The sequence below is a fragment of the Aquila chrysaetos genome, chromosome 1 (assembly GCF_900496995.4).
Source record: "Aquila chrysaetos chrysaetos chromosome 1, bAquChr1.4, whole genome shotgun sequence".
NCBI lineage: Eukaryota > Metazoa > Chordata > Aves > Accipitriformes > Accipitridae > Aquila > Aquila chrysaetos.
Genome location: NC_044004.1, coordinates 84,180,433 through 84,196,144, shown reverse-complemented (window position 1 = coordinate 84,196,144; position 15,712 = coordinate 84,180,433). Strand labels below are relative to the sequence as shown.

The 15,712-nt window shown below is 47.3% G+C and overlaps 1 protein-coding gene across 7 annotated transcripts; it reads right to left on the bottom strand.

The window, feature by feature from the left end:
- Positions 1 to 1,579: 1,579 nt before the first annotated feature.
- Positions 1,580 to 13,928, bottom strand: LOC115340231 (collagen alpha-1(I) chain-like). Of its 7 annotated transcripts, XM_030011487.2 has the most exons (7): positions 13,332 to 13,928; positions 13,017 to 13,143; positions 12,854 to 12,937; positions 3,426 to 3,559; positions 3,114 to 3,240; positions 2,951 to 3,034; positions 1,580 to 2,527 (listed from the first exon to the last, which is right to left on the bottom strand). In XM_030011487.2, the coding sequence occupies exons 1-7, from the start codon at positions 13,772 to 13,774 to the stop codon at positions 2,519 to 2,521; spliced, it is 1,008 nt and encodes a 335-aa protein (XP_029867347.1). In that variant the 5' UTR covers positions 13,775 to 13,928; the 3' UTR covers positions 1,580 to 2,518. The 7 variants fall into 7 exon arrangements, with proteins under 7 accessions (XP_029867347.1, XP_029867367.1, XP_029867384.1 ...); XM_030011507.2 differs by lacking the exon at positions 13,017 to 13,143; XM_030011524.2 differs by having other exon boundaries at positions 1,580 to 3,034; positions 13,332 to 13,487.
- Positions 13,929 to 15,712: the final 1,784 nt, after the last annotated feature.

Here is a 15,712-nt window from a genome sequence, read left to right as displayed (position 1 = left end):
TTATGACCCAGTGGAATAGCCAGTTGGTTATAGAATATCTATCATTTGAGTCATTTTGTGATTTCATAATATGCAGTTGATCTAAGTAGATGTGTGCGTGTACATATATATATAGTTGTCATATTGTAAAATCCACCCTTTGATAGACATTTTATTTATTTAATTATATACATATGAGTAACCCCTCCCATTATCCATTGCTTTTTGGCCTGTAGCTTTGTCCAGCTTACACTCTCCCCTAATTTCTTCTCTAAAGTTTGCAAAGTTGCATAATTGGATTCGTTGTTTTTCTCAGATGCAAGACATCTTTTTAGCCCTTAACTACTCTAAATTTCTGTGCTAATCTGATGGATAAGTCGGGCAAAATAAATTACTTTCCCTGGAAAGGTTTTTAATATAGTAAGACTTTTTCCCTTCAAGAGCAACAGTAGGAAGATGGTATCACTAAAAAAAAAATACGGTAATTTCTCCTTTTTCTGAGCAATGTAATGCTTTCTCCTAACCACAACAGCCTAAATATTGGACCTTAAAATTCTGGCATTACTGAGAGAAAAGCTATTTTATACATCAAGAAGTTTTCAAAATTCAGTAAGATGTCCACAACTAAAAAAAATAACATCCAGTTACTTGCTAGGTAAAGAGGAAGATTTAAGGAACAAGGACAGTCCTTGTTCATATGAATTTGTTTCCCAATGATTTCTCTCAAAGAAAAGCAAGACTGTGTTACGAGGATGAGCCAGCTTTCTTCAGGTGTCACAGGAGAACACTATGACTCTTAGTCGTGTCAACAAGACCAGGATATGGCTATACCTTCAGTTAAGGTTCTATTGAATTTCATGAGCAAACAGCAATTGATTTCTCTGTCACTACAGAAGTACTATGTAGTTAGTGATTGAAGATACTGTTTGCACTAGAAATGTGCACTAAAAAAGAATCCAGAGGTGGAGATTCTTTGCTTTAAAAGGTGTCAGGGCTCCTTGTTACAGCTGGGACCTGAACAATTTTTTTCTGGAAAAAAACTCACTGTTGTAAACTGTCATGGTTTCTTACCGCAGCAGACACTGTTGCTCCTTCCCACCCAGCCAAACATGTTTAACTTTAAACACAGCCCCACTTTAAGTTAAACCAGAATACAAGTTCCTGCAGATTGCAGGGGCTTACTTGGATTCAACAGATCCATCCTGGAGTTAATCTCTCTTCACAGCAGCAGCTCTGAGTGAAGGGTTTCAATAATGTGCCTCTGAATCCAAAAGCACCTTTGCTCCGTACAGAGCGTCCCCGACACTTCAGAGAGAGCTGGACCGCGCATGTGCCCGGGAACCCCTGGGCACGCACAGAGGTTGCTGCTTCCCTGCTTCCCAGCTAGCCAAACTAACACAGGCACACCGGTCCATCTTAACATGGAATTCACCAAAAAACCCAGTATATTTTTCAACAACAAGGTATTTTTATTGCATTATATTTCACTACATTACCATTTAATGATAAATCCACCTTTTTACATAAATACGTTTTTTCCAAAGCAGAATAAGGAAAATTACTTATTCTATACAAATTATGACAGTATGTCATACAAGTAGACATGAAATATCTAAGCCTCTTCAGAACATTTACTGTTCCTTTACATCTTGTGCATAAATACCAAATAATTAAATGTAAACTAATTTAAAAACAAACAAACCAACCCCAACATTATCTTGCTAGAAACCAAAACAATCTCGGCATGAAACCCCACAATTTCATGGAAATTCTGAACTGTCATAAATATTGAATAGAGTGAGATTTCAGGAGCAAGTTTTCTGTAATTTCACTGTGCAGATCCTAGGCATTCTACAGTAAATGCTAGTAAGTTATAGTGGGGAAAACAGATTGAGCAAAACATCGAGCCCAAGGCTCATTTAGGCACCTGAGGCAGCAGATTGAGCATGGCAGCACAGCACTGCGCTTGCTTCAACCAGTTTTTATTGCCATGTAATTCTGAATGGGCACTAAAATGCCAAGTGCCAGACAGCGCTCAGAATGAGCCATCTTGTTATTCCTCATGGAAGGATTACCCACTATCATCAGCTCTACCCATTGAAACCTCTCTGTATCGGACTATCTGCAGACATTTGCACAACGGTCTCTACAATGGACCCGTCTTCTTTTCGGATATTAATGCTATTTATAAGAACTTGTTGGCAAATTATATTTGGAGAGAAGGAGCTTGCACAAAGGTGGGGCTACTCAAACTGTGAGAACTGCAGCAAGGTTGCTGAGAGGTGCCTAGCAAAGCCTAAGCTGTCTTATCAAATGGATTCAGTCACTTTAGCTCAGTCAATGAATACATACGTAGGCATAGGCAATAATAAATATAAGGGGAGGGGAGAGTCTCAGAGAGATTGAACGTAGAACAGCTGGTCTACGAACTCATCAAAACTAGAGAGTCGGGCTATTATCTTCTTCCAACATCCATTTCCCAGCATCTTCTGCAGATACAGGTGGCTTCATTTGGAGATGTTTCTTCCCTCAGAGCTGGTTATGTGAACTGCAACAGGCAGAATTCAGATTATACCGCCAGTCAGGAAATCTTTCCTTAAGTCTTTTTGCACGCCCCAGATAGGAGATGTGTGTTCTGGAAAAGGTGCCTGATGGTGACAGTGGACCACACTGGCCCGGTACTGCGGCTAGATTTGCGTTTCATCAGCCATTTGCTGTGGATACTCTACCTGACCCGCAGGGTTTGCTCTGCCCAGCAAAGCAGCCACTTCTTGGGCAACTTTGTGGCACAACTGAACACATTTCCCCATAGAAATGAACGGCAGAATGTGGCTTGTTACTCCCCCGACACCCAGCCAAAAGCTAAGCCTGGCCTCCAAAAGGGCTCACGTTAGCCTCGGCTGTTGCACAGTGCACGTCCCCGTCCCCCCACGGAAAGGGAGAGCCGCCCGGGCCCCCGGCAGGCACCCACCTGTTGAGGATCCTGGTGACGATGAGCTTGACCCAGGGTGCGGAGGGGCTCAGGCACACCGTCTGTCCCTGCTTCGTCGTGGCTCTGCGGGGCGAGGGAGGGGGTGAGGCCGGGGCCGGGGCCGGGGCCGGGGCCGGGGCCGGGGCGGGGGCCGGGCACTTACATGACCTCGGGCTCGGCGCAGTGCGGGCCCTCGGCGACGAACTCCACGCGGGCCAGGCGCCGCGGCGGGATCACCTCGGACACGGTCCGCACGCAGCGGCAGCGCAGCTCCCCGGCCAGCGGCGCGCCTGGCAGGCGGGAGGTGCCGCCTGAGCCTCGGCTCCGGGGGCCCCCCCCGCCGCCCGACACCCCCCCCCCGACCCCCGCCGGGCCCCGGGGGCGCCGGCACCCCGCGCAAGCCCCTGCCGGGAGCCGTCCGCGGACGGCTGGGTGCCCCCGGCTCAGCCCGCCCGGCGAGCTCGCAGCCGCTTACCCCGGCAGAGAGCGGCGGCTAGGAGGAGGACGAGGAGGAGGTGCGGGCTCATGGCTGGTGCTGGCGGCCGAGGTGCTGCGGGAGCCGTCTCTGCGGCCCCGTTCTCCGCCGGTGCTTTTATCTCCCGCCGGGAGCTGTCGGGCAGGAGAAACGTGATTCACACGCCGTCACCCATCTTTCCCTCCTCCCTGCACATCCTCGGGCGGCCGCTGCTGGCCCTCTTCCCTGCCTGCCATACGCCGGGGTGTGTGAACGGGCTGCGGGGTCGGGTTCCGAGCCCCAGCCAGTCTCCCTGCCGCACTGCTTCTGGCCGGGGGTGTCTGTTCAGCCTGCTCCACTTACCGGAGAGCCCAGCAGTGCCAGGGAGCCAGGGGTCAGAACTCACACAGGAACAGACTGTCGCTTAGACACCAGAATTTGGAGGTGAAATTTAGCCCAGCCCAAGTTTTCAAAGGATCATAGAATGGTTTGGGTTGGAAGGGACCATAAAGATGATCTAGTTCCAACCCCCCTGCCATAGGCAGGGACATCTTCCACTAGACCAGATGGCTCAAAGCCCCGTCCGACCTGGCCTTGAACACTTCCAGGGAGAGGGCAGCCACAATCTGTCTGGGCAACCTGTTCCAGAGTCTCACCACCCTCACAGTGAAGAACTTCTTCCTTATATCCAATCTAAATCTACCCTCTTTCAGTTTAAAGCCATTACCCCTTGTCCTATCACTACATGCCCTTGGAAAAAGTCCCTCTCTGGCTTTCTCGCAGGCCCCCTTTGGGTACTGGCAGGCTGCTGTAAGGTCTCCCCGGAGCCTTCTCTTCTCCAGGCTGAACAACCCCAACTCTCTCAGCCTGTCATCATAGGAAAGGTGCTCCAGCCCCCTGATCATCTTCATGGCCCTCCTCTGGACCCGCTCAAGCAGGTCCATGTCTTTCTTATATTGGGAGCCCCAGAGCTGAACATAGTACTGCAGGTGGGGTCTCGTGAGAGCAGAGTAGAGGGGGAGAATCACCTCCCTCAACCTGCTAGCCACACTCCTTTTGATGCAACCCAGAATGTGATTGGCTTTCTAGGCTGCAAGCACACATTGCTGGGTCATACTCAGTTTTTCATCCACTAATACCCCCAAGTCCTTCTCTGCTCTCAATCCATTCTCCGCCCAGCCTGTATTTGTGCTTGGGATTGCCCCGACCCATGTGCAGGACCTTGCACTTGGCCTTGTTGAACTTCATGAGGTTCACACAGGCCCACCTCTCAAGGCTGTCAGGATCCCTCTGGATGGCATCCCTTCCCTCTGGCACATCAATGGCACTACACATCTGGGTGTCGTCAGCAAACTTGCTGAGGGTGCACTCAATCCCACTGTCCATGTCGCTGACAAAGTTGTTAAACAGTGACGGTCCCAATACCGACCTCTGAGGAACACCACTCGCCACTGGTCTCTACTCAGACATCAAGCCATTGACCCTAACTCTTTGAGTGTGACCATCCAGCCAATTCCTTATCTGCCGAGTGGTCCATCTGTCAAATCCATGCCTCTCCAATTTAGAGACAAGGATGTCATCCAGGGCAGTGTAAAATGCTTTGCACAAGTCCAGGTGGATGATGTCTGTTCCTCTTCCCTTATCCACCAATGCTGTAACCCTGTCGTAAGAAGGCCACCAAATCTGTCAGGCACGATTTGCCCTTAGTGAAGCCATGCTGGCTGTCACCAGTTGAAGTTCATAAGCCTGAAAGATGCTAGTGGAAACTGAGACATAAAATCCTTTGTCTTCTGCAACTAAGGATAAGTTCACATTTAATTTTAGCATCTGGGTTTCTCTGCCAAGCACACATTAATTTCCATGTGGATTTAGTTGTTAGCTGAAAAGCAAAGAGCCCTGAATGTTATGCAAAGCACTGAGTGGTAGGGGCCCTCTCCAGCCATCTGGAAAGATGTCAAGGCTTAAAGCCTGCCAGAGGATCCAGGGATATCTCTGAGCAGCAGGTGCAGTCCAGGGGTGCCACAGCCATCCCACCCTTTCTTCCCAGTCTTTGGAGATCATGCATTGTTTTATTTCAGTCCTCCAGCTTTTCTTTGGACTGCTGTTGTGCTTCCTGGAGTAGTGAAGAGTGATTAAAATTTTTCCACTAAGATCTTTTCAAAGATGTAATAACTGTGTTAATTTTTTTTCCTTGGTCTGGGCAGCGAAAGAGCCAATTTGGTATTAGGCAATGAACACCTCGTTTCTTTTAACTCGGGCAGGGGGAGATGACAACACAGACTGATTTATTAGTGCAGTGTGTGCAAGCTTGTAAATCAGCTCTCTGCTTAATTGCACAATATTCCCAGGAAGAGGGAAACTAAGAACAGAGATAACTTCGTGTTCGCAGTTACCTGTTCCATCAGGTATTTCCCTTCACGCTGACCAATTTGACTGCCTTGCTGTTAATGAGCTGACTTTTCTCCCCTTGGAGCTGGGTGTGAATTCACTGATTTGGGCCTTGCCAATGCAGTGTCTGTGGCTCTAGGTCCATCAGATCTGTAAGCCGTGGGGCACTTGACTATTTCTCGCTTTTGCCAACCTGCAGGAAGTTATGGAAGCACTAAAGTAACCAGGAGGGGAAGATCTCAGAGCAGTGGGGGTTTGTATTTCTCTCGAAAGCACCTGCCTCTCATTGTGTTCAGTCTGCCAAAGGGTAGGGAGCAAATACCTAATTCCTAACCATCTGTAATTCCTTCTGCGTTGCTCAAGAGTTTTCTGAAAGAACTACATGTTCTCGCTCAATAGGTAAGCACCAACTATCAAACGCTAGCCTGGGTACTAGTCCTTGCTCCACAACACCAAAACTCAGCTACAACCCTGCCTGTTATTATGAAATTTCCTTAGAAGGTGCCAAGGGAAAAATAACATTTTCATGCTGAGAATCCTGTTTCTCCAACACAGAAATGTTCAGAGTAGAACCTTAAGTGGTATGCTAGGTGTGCCAGATGCAAAGGCATCATAAAGACGTGGACTAGCTTTAAAATGTGAGGAATATAGTCTCTGTGAAGTGTTTTCTGACTTTTTTCTCCCCAAATTTCAGGTTCCTGCCACGCGCCCCACCCCCTATATAAACTAAGGTTTCCTGCCTTGTGGCTGTTTATAAGATATGGCATTATGTGCTGTCTTTTGTTTATTTGGGAAAATCTTGCCTATGCTATCAGTTTGTTTTTCTTTTTGTGGCATTGTTCTGTGCAAACAGGCTTTCTGCTTCAGAAAGTACCACCTCCATAGCAGCCTCGTTCTGAACGCAGTCGTCTTGGATTTCAGGGTGAAGACTTCACTTGTTGCGTGAAGTCCTCATCGCACTGACGTCAATGGCAACTTAGATGAAGCTGGCTTTTCATCGCTGACTTCAGTTGTCACTTTAAGTAGACCAGGTATAGAAGAACAATTGGTGCTGACCTGCATTTACCCCTTTTTTGAGCAATTCATGGAGGGCAGCAGTGGCTGAGGTCTTAGAAAATTGCTACGGATGGTACGTTAAGGGCCTGTCCCATGGAGGAAAAGGATTTCTCTGTTAGAGAGTGACGAATGCCTTGCGTCACATAGAAATCTGCATTAACTGAGCATATTTCAGTAGAGTAACTACTTAAGTCTTATCCAAAACTCTCAGCAGGAATTTATGTCCAGGAATAGGCTTAGCTAAATGAAATATATAGCAATATCAATGATTACAGTAGTTTGGCGGTTAAACATGCAAGTGGTAAAACAGCATTGACAAACTCCCCATACAGTGAGAAACTCTTCAATGAGCCTTTTGTCCCGTGGGTTTCAAACTATCAACTCCAGCAACAGGATCTTAAATTACATTACTTTCCTCTGTCTTCTCAAACATCTGGAAAGCCGCTTCCTAGTCTTTTTTGTCTCCAGTGGGAGATTTCATAACAAATAATCAAGAGGGCCTTAAAAAAAATAAGCTACCTTCAAGTAAAGCTAAGCTTCTTGTGAACTGATCAAGAGGGCCTTAAAAAAAATAAGCTACCTTCAAGTAAAGCTAAGCTTCTTGTGAACTGGAAAAGTTTTCATCTTTTTAGTAGAACAGTCACGGTCAAAATCTGGAGGACAGGTGTTTGTGGGATTTGGAACTTAATCTGTTCAGGGCTTATAAAGTCAACTAGACAATGTGCCCATGTTTTCCTGGGCCTGTCACCGCCTCCCTGTGCCAATACAGCTTTTCAAAGCAATCTCTTTTATTATTCTTCAACTAGGAAAAATTCATTCACATACATTCACTTGCCACTGCCTAGTCTTAATGTGAATTATAACATAATTCAGCATTAATTCAGCAGATAAGCTGTTCAGGTATATTGCTTTTAAAGGGAGATCTGAGCACTGAGCAGCTCATAACCATGAAATAATGATGTGTCAGGGAAGCAGAAACTCACTGCAGAAAGAGGTGAAGAAGCTCTGAGATTGCTTCACTATGCCAGAAAAGGAAATACTCCTCAGTCAGCAAATGTGGCTTGTTGATAAATGTGCAACATCTGCAGTGCTTATGAAGAAGCTCATTTGCTCAGTCATTTTCCTGTGATGTAATTAACCATTTTGTTTGACGTTCACAAGAACATTTATTGATGGGCTAGAATGTCTTCATTCTCTGACATATCAAACTCCTCAACAGCTGGCCTGACCTTTAGCCCAGGCTAGAGTGTGGGGACAGTCTTGTGCAAATACCCATCATACCAAGAGAGCGAGGGGAAACTCGAGATTTACAACGACTCGAAAAGATGTCTCATGTGCCCAGGAGCGTTGCTCAGTCACTTCCCTTTAAGCTGTGCTAGACTAACCCTACACATCTGGCTCAGTCAGGGTACACTCCAAGCCCTATTATCAGGACCACGTTTTAGAAAAAAAAAGCAATAAAAAGTCAGATGAGCATCATTTATTCTGTCTCTGTCCCTGTGAAACAAGAACACCTTGTGCTGTTTGGACTGGTGCTCAGAATATCCTGCAACTATTCCTTTGTACTGGAGTCAATGCAGTAATCTTTAATGAAGGCTGTGACTAGGAGGCAGCTGAAATTATGAATATGTGATCCACACTGTCACTTTCAGATAGACTCTCAACTAAGTTAAGAGGAAAATAATTCAGGATCATCCCAAAGGAATGAACTCTTTCAAGGATTATGCCCTGGGCAATTAGCTGAATTTTGCAAATGGGACCAGCCCAAGCTCCTGGCCAGACTTTTCCGGCTACAGGGAGATTCCCATCCTTTTCTAACTGACACAACCAGTTGGTCACACTTGGTCATTAGTTACTGGTGAGACATAAGAGAGTCTGACTGGTCCACTGCCAGTTAGCATGATGAAAGGCCATAGGTATGCTGTCCTCTTGCACTGGTGCCTCCTGGAAGAAGAGATAAGGAAGAGAGGCAGATCAGATAATTTTCTTATGCCAGTGAGTATGAATCAGGGAAGCCCAAGGAGAAGGAGTAACTTTAAAAGCATTTATCTGTGATGAGGTTAGTGTGTTAAGAGGTCTATCTATCTGATGACACAAAGAGAACAAGAATCTGTGTCGTAACGTAAGGAAAATATGCAATCTGCACAACTCATCCTGCTGCTGTGCATGGATGATATTTTTGGGAAATTGAAGGAAGGCCCAGCAACATTAACCTCTACTTGACACTGACACGGTAGACCTGACCCTTGCTCCCACGAGGTGAGGATTATTGCAATGGATGATTAAGGTGCTTTGAGCAAATAAGTAGCAGAACTGATGAAACTGGTTTTCAATGGACTTGAGTTTGCGATTGAATTCTGTGATGTCTAATTAGATACAGACTCCAACCAAGGAACTTCCCCCAGTTAAGGCACTCATAACTTCTCTTTCACCCTCTGCCTTAGGTTGTCTAGTGTGTTACAAAAGTGTGTTATATGCTTACGCTGCAGTCTTTTCATCAGTGTGAGCACAATGGCAATTTCTACAGCTACCTGTAGACTTTCAGAAAACATCTAGAAAGTGAATATCTTTGATCCTATTACTTTGAAAATGGCCAACACTCAAAAGTTGCCAGGGGAACAGAGGAATAAAGAACAATCAAGGCAGCTTTGTCACATAATAGACTTGATTTACTAAGAAAACCAGGCTAGATCCTGCCAAACAGATGTGGAACTGGATTTCAGTACTGTTCCACTCCCAGGAGGTCATCCAAATAAAGTAATCATATTTGAACAATAGCTTTGCAGACAGAAAATCCCCATGTTGTCTGTGGCAGCTACAGACGTGTAGCAGGGGTAGAGTGAAAAGGACATCCAGCCATTCCAGACCTATTTAAATATGTGTGTACTGAAGAGATGGCGTGGGGTGGAGGTGGAAAGAAAGATATTCACATGAGGACAACAATGCTGAAATCCTGCTGCCACTCTCAAAGTGAGTTGAGAATCACTTGTCAAGCTTGTGCTGTCCCTCAGTTTGTCCTTCACAGTCTCCTCTGGCCACCTGGAAGTGCCCCAATAGCCAGAGGATTCTACAGGTCATAGAGGGAGTGCTGGGGCAGCCACATCTCCTCTTTGTTCCATCAAACAGCTTTGGAAATCTGTCCACTTCGCTTCTCTGCTATGAACTTTCTGATCTCCAGCCTTTTTTGACCGATGTAAATATGAGGAAGGGAGGAAGGTGCCTTCCTTCCATATTGCAGCAGCAGAATTTGCTTAGAGCAATGGCCTTGCAGCCAGATTTGTGTTAAAGCGGTGTCTGTGTCCCTAACAGGGTCAGGAGCCTCAGTCCTAGGCACTGTGCAAGTATGGACCAAAAGGATCATTCTTCCCCAAAAAAGGCTTCCACAGCTGAGTCACAACAATCCGTATGAACCGGGAAAGGCAACGTCAGGTGTTGCAAACAACAGATACTGCAGTACATTCGCACGACTCCGATTGCACATCTGTAGATTTGTTACTGCAGCTAGGCAATTTGGAAAGCAAGTTCTGTAGACACTTTAAATTCCACATTCCCAACAATTTCCCTTTTATTAAGGAGAACATCCAGCCTGGTCATGTTTTCACAGAGGCTGGGAGTAAACTTTGTGAAGCCATCACAAATGTTGGCATGACTAGTATTTATTTAGGAGGGAGTTTGCCTGAGGAACAAATTAGCAGCAGGCTAATCGGGGCCGAAATAGGTAGTATTGCCCTTGCTTTACCCACAGTCTACCGCCTCCTGCTGCATTTTCATGGAGAACGTGTCAGAAAAATACATCGTGAAAATAGCATTGCTCCTTTGCAGTAGGTGAAAGGACAGAAGCATGTCAGTAGACAGAAAGAAGAGCCTCTTGGGCTTGAGAAACCCAAGACAATCACACAGCTTCGTATTTAAACTAACATCAATCTGTTATCGGCGATGAAGTTATGTTATCTGACCTCCTTGCCATCCAGACCGCAGTTTGCTGGCTTCATTCAACTTGAACCAGCTCAGACTTGCTCCCTGCCCTTGGGGTCTGCCAAAAGGCCAGGGTTTCTTCTCAGTCTCTCCAAGTGGCAGCACTAGCTTGTTTCAAGCACAGCGAGAGGATGGAAGGGTAAAAGGTTTTCTTGTAACCTTGCTAAGAAAAGGTCTAAGCCATTTGGCCATATGAAACCTGTACTTTTCCTCATTTCAAAAGGAACTAGAAACTGGCACAAATATTTAGGGGGATGTGTGGGAAAGAGTTGTTTCACTGCTCCAAACCCTACTGTCTCTAGCCCAGTTTTCAACTTCTAGGTGACTGCAGTGAAATAGAAGCGAGGAAAATGGAGCCCTGGCGCTTTTCACATCAGCCTCCCAAATAAATTAATTTCCCTGCAAACGGGACCAAATAAAAGAGGTTCAGTCCTACTGCTCTCAGTCCAGAACTCCCATTAAGGCACAGGAATGCTGAGAATTGTAGTTTTGGAATGGTGAAAGTGTATCAATGGGCACAGCTTACACAAGCCATTAACTAAACCGACAAGATTTGATGTTGTAAGGTTTGTTTTTTATGTTAACACATGGAAGCAGACACCAGGCAAGTGTATCTAAGTATTTATTTTTTAAAAAGCACAACTCTGTAAGTAACAAGGGAAAACTTCTTAATTAGGAAACATAGATAGTAATAAAAACATCCGAAAAAATCTTCCATTTGATATACAGGAACTTATTACTGTTATTCGGGATGTATGATGATACCTCTAGACAATAATTATACATATACAGTGACAAGGGTTTCTTCAGCATTTTGGAAAATGAGTAGATGAATAGATATCACATGGTGTCACCATGATGACATTTAAATACTCGTATTTAGAAGTGGTTTAGATCCCCCTTCTTTTTAATTTTCTGCTGGACAGAAACATGAAGAGAAGAGGAAACTGCATATACACAATTCCAAAAGGAATTTGGACTAGAATAAATAAACATCCATCAACACAACAGCACGTTCCCTTACATATAACTTTATATAAATTATGACATTATGCCATACAAAAAAAGACATCACATGTCTAAGGTTGCAAGGAGCAAAACCCACCAGCTCCCTCAAAATTCAAACGCACAAGGTAAGCACTGCTGTGTATACCAGGACTTCTGGCAGGAGAAGGGAACTAGAGGCTGCTGGTGAACTTGCGCTGCCAAGTTAACCTCTGGCTCTGGCACAGCAGGCTGCACGGCTTTCCAACAGAAGCTGGGAAAGTTTTTTCCCAGCCACGTAGTTTTACGATGTGCAAAACAAAACGAAGATGTGTTTTGGGAGGCAGCAGTTCCCATCTCCGCTCAAAGCTGCTATGTAGAATAAATGTTTCTACGTGAGTTACTCAAGTCCTTACAAAGGCCTGTAGTGTGGAAATATATTTCATGCTGATGCTGAAGCCTCATCAGTGGTTTGCTGATGCTGCAGCCCAAGGAAATATTTTCCCGTGAAAGAATTCAGGATATTGCCTGTATCTTTTCTCCTGCACAACACCCCAAAAGCAAGGTTTTAAAGGCAGTAAATTAGTACAGCACTGAAAATGGTGCTTTTCAGACAATGTCCAAATTAAAGACACGTCTTACATAGTACTTGCAATATTTAAATAAATACAAACAGGTATCAATACGTTAAATAAAGGCCTCAATAAATAGGCTGAGCTCAAACGCAGTGCATTTCAGGAGAAGAAAGCCCCCGAAGCGTCAGGATCAATGTCATCTCCCCTCCAGCGCGTTTCTCTTCTCCCGTCAGTTCTTCTGTGCTGAGCTGAAAGCAAAAAGCCACGAAGGGGGCGATCAGCGATCGCCTGCCATCACCTGCGAGCCTTCAGCTTGCCTGGAAGCGGGGTACGGGGGAGGTGAAAGAGGCTCCCCCTCGCTTTACCCGGGGAGTGCGGTGCGGGGGCCGCCCCGCTCCGTCCCGGGACACCCCCGCGGCGGCGGTGGGCGGGCGGGCGGAGCTGGGCAGGCTGCCCCCGGCAGGCACCCACCTGTTGAGGATCCTGGTGACGATGAGCTTGACCCAGGGTGCGGAGGGGCTCAGGCACACCGTCTGTCCCTGCTTCGTCGTGGCTCTGCGGGGCGAGGGAGGGGGTGAGGCCGGGGCCGGGGCCGGGGCCGGGGCCGGGGCCGGGGCGGGGGCCGGGCACTTACATGACCTCGGGCTCGGCGCAGTGCGGGCCCTCGGCGACGAACTCCACGCGGGCCAGGCGCCGCGGCGGGATCACCTCGGACACGGTCCGCACGCAGCGGCAGCGCAGCTCCCCGGCCAGCGGCGCGCCTGGCAGGCGGGAGGTGCCGCCTGAGCCTCGGCTCCGGGGGCCCCCCCCGCCGCCCGACACCCCCCCCCCCCGACCCCCCGCCGGGCCCCGGGGGCGCCGGCACCCCGCGCAAGCCCCTGCCGGGAGCCGTCCGCGGACGGCTGGGTGCCCCCGGCTCAGCCCGCCCGGCGAGCTCGCAGCCGCTTACCCCGGCAGAGAGCGGCGGCCAGGAGGAGGACGAGGAGGAGGTGCGGGCTCATGGCTGGTGCTGGCGGCCGAGGTGCTGCGGGAGCCGTCTCTGCCGCCCCGTTCTCCGCCGGTGCTTTTATCTCCCGCCGGGAGCTGTCGGGGAATTTCCCGGGTGCGGAGCGGAGCCGGGGGTTGTGCCTGGCTGGGCTCCCCACCTCCCGGCCGCGGGCCAGGTGGGGCGGCCGGGCCGGCCGGACTGGAAGCACCTCCCGTTGGCCCCTTTCCACCGCCGAGCGTCTGGTGCCGAAGGAGCGGGGCAGGGGGAGAAGAGGGTCCGCTCCCTGCCCCGAGAGGCTGCCGGCACAGCGGCCCTGTAAGGTACGGGGGAGGGGGAAGCATGGCACCGCATTGTCCCGAGGATCGCTCGGGGTTTGCGTGGGACCTGGAGGAGACTCGCCCCATTCTCTGGAAGGAGCTGAGGCTCTTTCGTGGGGGATCTCGGTTTGCTTTCAGTTAGTCTCGGTGCAGGGTGCTGAGCCGAAGGAGGGTTTGGGCTCTGGAGCTCGCCTCGCTGGCTAACCCCGTGCAACTACACACTCTCATCCGGTGGGGGTTGCTCCCCTGAGCACCCCTATCTTCACCTGCCTTTTGAAAACTGCAAACCTGTTTTTCCTGCAGCTAGGAGACACTCAAATTTCCATACCTACACGCCACTAAGTCTTCTATTCCACTCCTCTGCACAGATAGGTCACTCTTTTTGTCTTCATGACTGTCAAGGCATTTTGCTAACTTTTGTTATAAACCAGCAAAAAAGCAGTTTTCTGGGAGCTTTTAAAGAAAATTAGATGCAATTTTTCTGAGCTTTATTTACACATAGGTTTAGTTCAGTTATGGTCAAAGCACTTGCTTTTGTAATTAGTTTCAGTACAAAATATGATTTTGCCCGTCCTTTTTTTGCAGCATATCCTTTTTCTCTCTTCCTCAGGTACTTGTGAACATGAGTGGAGTTCGGCAAATCAGATTGTTCCTGGGTCAGGCTGCCATGTGTCTTGTCCCAACAGCTCGAATGCCTTGTGTATCCCTGAAGCTTCTAGCTTCTATTTATGATGTGTTTGTGGCTATGCAGGAATTTAAGATTTGCAGGTGTGTTCTTAGTTCTCCCTTCCCCTGCAACTTTCTAATCTTTATTTACTTAATAAATATTTCTTTGCTGTATACAGTATACATCTGAAATTTTAAGTGCTAATGCAAAATTAGATAAAACCAGTCAGATTTCAGTGAAACGTTCCTGGTTTATGAAGAACAGATCTGCTCATGAATCATTATTAGAATGACTTGAAACCAAGCACATTATAGTGACTGTTTTGAACTGGCTTGACCTGATTTTCAGGGGAAAAATGACATTATTTCCTTATAAGAAGATTTACTGTCTGAAAGCAAAACCAAGTCAGGACTCAAAACAGGTAAGATGTAGCATGTGAATCAGTCCTAGCGAGAGCTTAATTAGGTGGCACCCTAGTGGTACACAGAGACTCTCATTCTGGAGAGTTGTTTTCTACAGAGCAGCTAGTTCATATGCTGACTTAGTCTCTCGGGAGATCAGCCGTGCGGGAAGATTGTATGTCATAAGCAAATGGCGATTGCCCCATGTAATCAGGAAATATCTAATGACTAATTTGCACCCCTTTCCAGTTGCAGTTTGGTAATGACATCCTTGAAAGCTGTTGGCTTTTAGCTTGGTCTTAAAAGGAAATCACACGATCAAGACATCTCTCTGTCCTGCTCTGTCATTCCCCCCCCCCGCTCCCCAATTTCACCCCTCTAGTAAAGTTCGTATCATTTGGCCAACTTCAAAAAGATTTGACAAGAGGCTATCAGGGGATATTAACCAAGTTAGTACAAGTTTGTGGAGAGTCAATGTTGGATGGAGGGAGAGAGAGTGCCAGATGAGTGCTGCCATTGAGGGAAAATCTGCAGCATAAGCTGTGCTCTTTCCATCTTGCCAGCTGGCCAGTCCAGATGTTCCTGCCTGCAGCCAGTGCATAGCTTGGAGTTAGCTACCTCCTGCGCTGTCTCTCGTCCAGCTGTTTAGGTATGATCAGAACATGAAAAATGTTGCAGAAATGTGGACTGGCTTATATGGCCTTGGGGAGAAATGGAGAGGTTACAAGAGAAGCAGTGTGGACTGTAGTCTACTAGAGGACACAGGGATTGTGCTGGAGTCCAGAGGATGTTACATTGAGTAGACTGAAAGAAGCATACATCTTTAAATATGGGCCTGTTACCCTCCCGTGAGTCATATGCCATCTCTCTCTTTTTTTTTTTTTTAAACTTGAAAACTAATGAATTATTTTTAATGAAAACGAATTCTGCACTGATGTGTATATGAAATTGTGCATA